This window comes from Manis javanica, chromosome 6 (assembly GCF_040802235.1).
Source record: "Manis javanica isolate MJ-LG chromosome 6, MJ_LKY, whole genome shotgun sequence".
Classification (NCBI taxonomy): domain Eukaryota; kingdom Metazoa; phylum Chordata; class Mammalia; order Pholidota; family Manidae; genus Manis; species Manis javanica.
The window spans coordinates 10,430,431-10,434,028 of NC_133161.1; the positions used below are offsets into that span (position 1 = coordinate 10,430,431).

The 3,598-nt window shown below is 40.1% G+C and overlaps 1 protein-coding gene across 1 annotated transcript; it reads right to left on the minus strand.

Moving 5' to 3' along the window:
• Positions 1-633: 633 nt before the first annotated feature.
• LOC108395777 (olfactory receptor 2A25) lies at positions 634-1,566 on the minus strand. The gene has a single exon (XM_037012418.2). It carries the CDS (start codon positions 1,564-1,566, stop codon positions 634-636), a length of 933 nt encoding a protein of 310 aa, XP_036868313.2.
• Between the last annotated feature and the right edge of the window lie 2,032 nt (positions 1,567-3,598).

Consider the following 3,598-nt stretch of genomic DNA (forward strand, 5'->3'; position numbering starts at 1 on the left):
AAAAGGAGACCTACTGAATGGGAGAACATATTTGCAAATCATATGTCCAATAGGGGTTAATATCTAAAATATCCAAAAGAACTCATGCAACTCAACACCAAAAAAAACCAAATAATCTGATTAAAAAATGGGCACAGGACCTGACCAGATATTTTTCCAAAAAAAAGACATAAGATGGCCAATAGATGCATGAAAAGACACTCAAAGTCACAAATCACCAAGGAAACGCAACTCAAAACCATAGTAAGACATCACCTCGCACGAGTCAAGATGGCTAGGATTAAATATTCTGCCAGTGCCTTGCTTTATCCTGTAAGATTCTGTCTACAAGTCCTGATTATGCAACAAAAATACACTAATTTATTTCCTCTTATTCAGAGTATTTCACATAATTACATTAAAGTGCATATACTCTGCAGCCCGTCAGAAGATGCTTTCATTTTCCTGCTCAGCAATGACGTTTAATACCAGAGGGAGGGAAGTGGAATGGGTTTTCTTGAGAGGTAATCACAGGAAAATTTCAAGAAGATAAAAGGATGCACTAGAGTATGTTTATGTATCCTGTATAAATATGGGATGGGATGGTTTCTCAGGTCCCTTGAAACTCAGTTATTTTATTGCTCTCTAAGGCTCTCATGCAGTTCTCTCTTTTCCAAATATCCTCTTCAGAGCAGCTTTGACTTCTTTGTTCCTCAGACTATAGATGAGAGGGTTGAGCATGGGATTGAAAAGGCTGTGAAACAGGAGGAGATATTTCTTTTGCTCCCTGGAGTTCCCATACCTGGGCCCAACGTACATGGTGATGGCTGAGCCATAAAAAAGCCCCACCACACAGAGGTGGGAGGAGCAGGTGGAAAAGGCTTTCTGGCGCCCCTCCCCTGACTGGATCTTCAGGACGGCATGTAGAATATGAATGTAAGATACCACGATAGAGGAGAAGGGTCCCACCAGCACAGACACCGCCCCAGCCAAAACCAGGAGCTCATTGATGTGGGTGTCTGCACAGGCAAGCTTGAGCACAGCTGTAATTTCACAGAAAAAGTGATTGATTTTCCAGGGTCCACAGAAGCGTAATGGCAGGAGTAACCCTAGATGAACTAGGGCCAGGAGGACTCCTAAAACCCAGGAAGTCCCCACCAGGGTGATGCACACTTTCCGGCTCACGACGGCAGAATACCGGAGGGGGCGGCAGATGGCCACATACCGATCATAGGACATCACCACCAGGAGAAGACATTCCGTGTGAGCAAAAGTCAGAAAGAGAAAGGTCTGTGCCATGCAGCCGGCAAAGGAGATGGGCCTGGCTGGACGCAGGAGGTTCACCAGCATCTGGGGCACCGTGTTGCAGGCATAGGCCATGTCGACAGCGGCCAGGTGACAGAGGAAGAAGTACATGGGGGTGTGCAGCTGGGGGTTCAGGGAGATGATCCCCAGGATGGCCCCATTCCCCAGCAGGGTGAGGGCATAGAGCAGGGAGAAGAGCCCAAAGAGAAGGACCTGAATCCTCTGGCTGAGGGGAAATCCCAGCAGGACGAACTCTGTGGCAGAGGTCCGATTTAGACCCATTTCCCTGTGAAAAACACAGCATAACTCACCAAATGCGAATGCCTGAGGGAAGTGTTTAAGTATGATGGGTCTGTCTGTGTCTTTCTTTGTTTTCTAAGAAAACACCTTCAGTGATATTCTTGTCCTGTTAGTAACTTATTAAGTAAAAACTACACGTTCCAAATGAAAGAGAATATTTTTTTCACCGTGATAACCTAAATGCTAATATTCTATTACAGTATTCAGTAAATCTTACATTTATTTTCAAACCAGCTTTCACCACTGTTCAAATATTAAACTACCTTCATAGCAGTGGACACTTTCCTGGATTCGGGATCATCCTTCTGTCAGGTTTCCTCATAAATGTGTGCCTTCAGTATCTGAATTATTTGCTAGCCTTGTGATCTTCATTAGCAGCATAACCTTTTGAATTAAGTTGAATGACTGGCAGCCAGTTGGCCACCATTCTGGTTAGATTTATATATTTTCATAGCCATGGATGTTCTATCTGATCATGCTGTCCCATGATCAGGATGTTTCTACTGTGACCCCCCTGTTTATACTTTATGTGTATTTATATTCTAGGTTTATATCTTTCTGTCATTTTTGTACATCTGTATTTGAGTTTTTCCAAAAGTGTTGCCTTATCCTACAGTAAGAAATAGCTACCATGTATGCGCATGAGTGTGTGTGTGTGTGTGTATATATATATATATATATATATATGTACTTGAATCTTTAGTATGTGCAGTATGTACTTGGCATTTTCTACATTATTTGACTCTGTTTCATTAGTAAAAGTATGAGTTGAATGATTTCACGTTGGGTCATAACCTGGGGCTTAAAAAATTCTGATCTATATCTAAGGCTAGAGCTAAGGCTCTAACTATAGGCTCACATTCATAGAATCTTTAATGTATTTTATAACTTCTTAACTCTAATGGAAAGAAATTACTATTTATCAGGAATCTTAAGATTTTTGTGGCTTTTAAGTTTTTTAAATCCTTCCACAGCAGAGGGTGTTCTGAGGTTTGCATTTAACCATTGCTTCTGTTTTCTTGCCTGTCTGACTCCATATCCTTCTTCGGTCCCGAATCCATCTGAACTTCACTAAAATAAAAATCTCAGAAAAATTCACCATCCAAATTGTCTGCAAAGTTAATATTTGAAAGGTTTCATAAGCCTTTGTCCTGCGTCAAAGGCAAAACCGGAATTCATAGTAGAAATTATTGGGAGATGATCTTACCTTATTTTAAGAAATAACTTTTAACAACTAGAACCACCTTCTTGAAAAGTTGTTTTTTATTAGGCCTCAACTTTATGTCAGTGAACATTTTAAGTTAGTGATTGTTTAACCACCTATTCAAGATGGGATTCATTGTCCTGAAATATATAGGAAAGTGTTTACCATTTCATTTCAACCTTCTCACAGTATCTAGAGTCAGTGAAGACAGCAATGCTGTTTCTAAAATCTGATGTGATGAAGCACCCAATAAACCGAAGTGGAAGGGCCAACGAGTATTGCCTCATCTTCCTCCTACCTGCAAATAGCTGCAACACAAAATATGAGATCCAAGGTATTTACTAAACAAAATCTGTGTCCTGCTACATGTCTCCGCTGAGGGTACATAAGACAGTTCCTGCCTGCTGGTGTATATAACCTGCTTGGAATGACAGAACTGTTAAAGGGACTCAAAAGATGATGTCTCATATTTAAATAACTCACCAAAAGGAAGTTCGCTTTCAAAAATAAAACCTTCAGGACATTCTTCTTCTGTAACAAACGCATATTGTGATCAATGAGGCCTATTATTTGATGAAAACACTACTTAATTTCATAAGGCAATAGAAAGGTTTGCAAGCAAGTCTCTCAAGCAGCTATTTTACCTTACAATTTAAATAAGAAATTCAACACTAAATGCATCAGAGCCAAGGATCCATACCAGGTATATCTAAAAGAGATGATAACTTTAAAATTATCGTATTAACTAAGTCTATACATAGCAGACATTTGACATTAACAGACAATAACAATTCTATTTTGCAGCTTTAT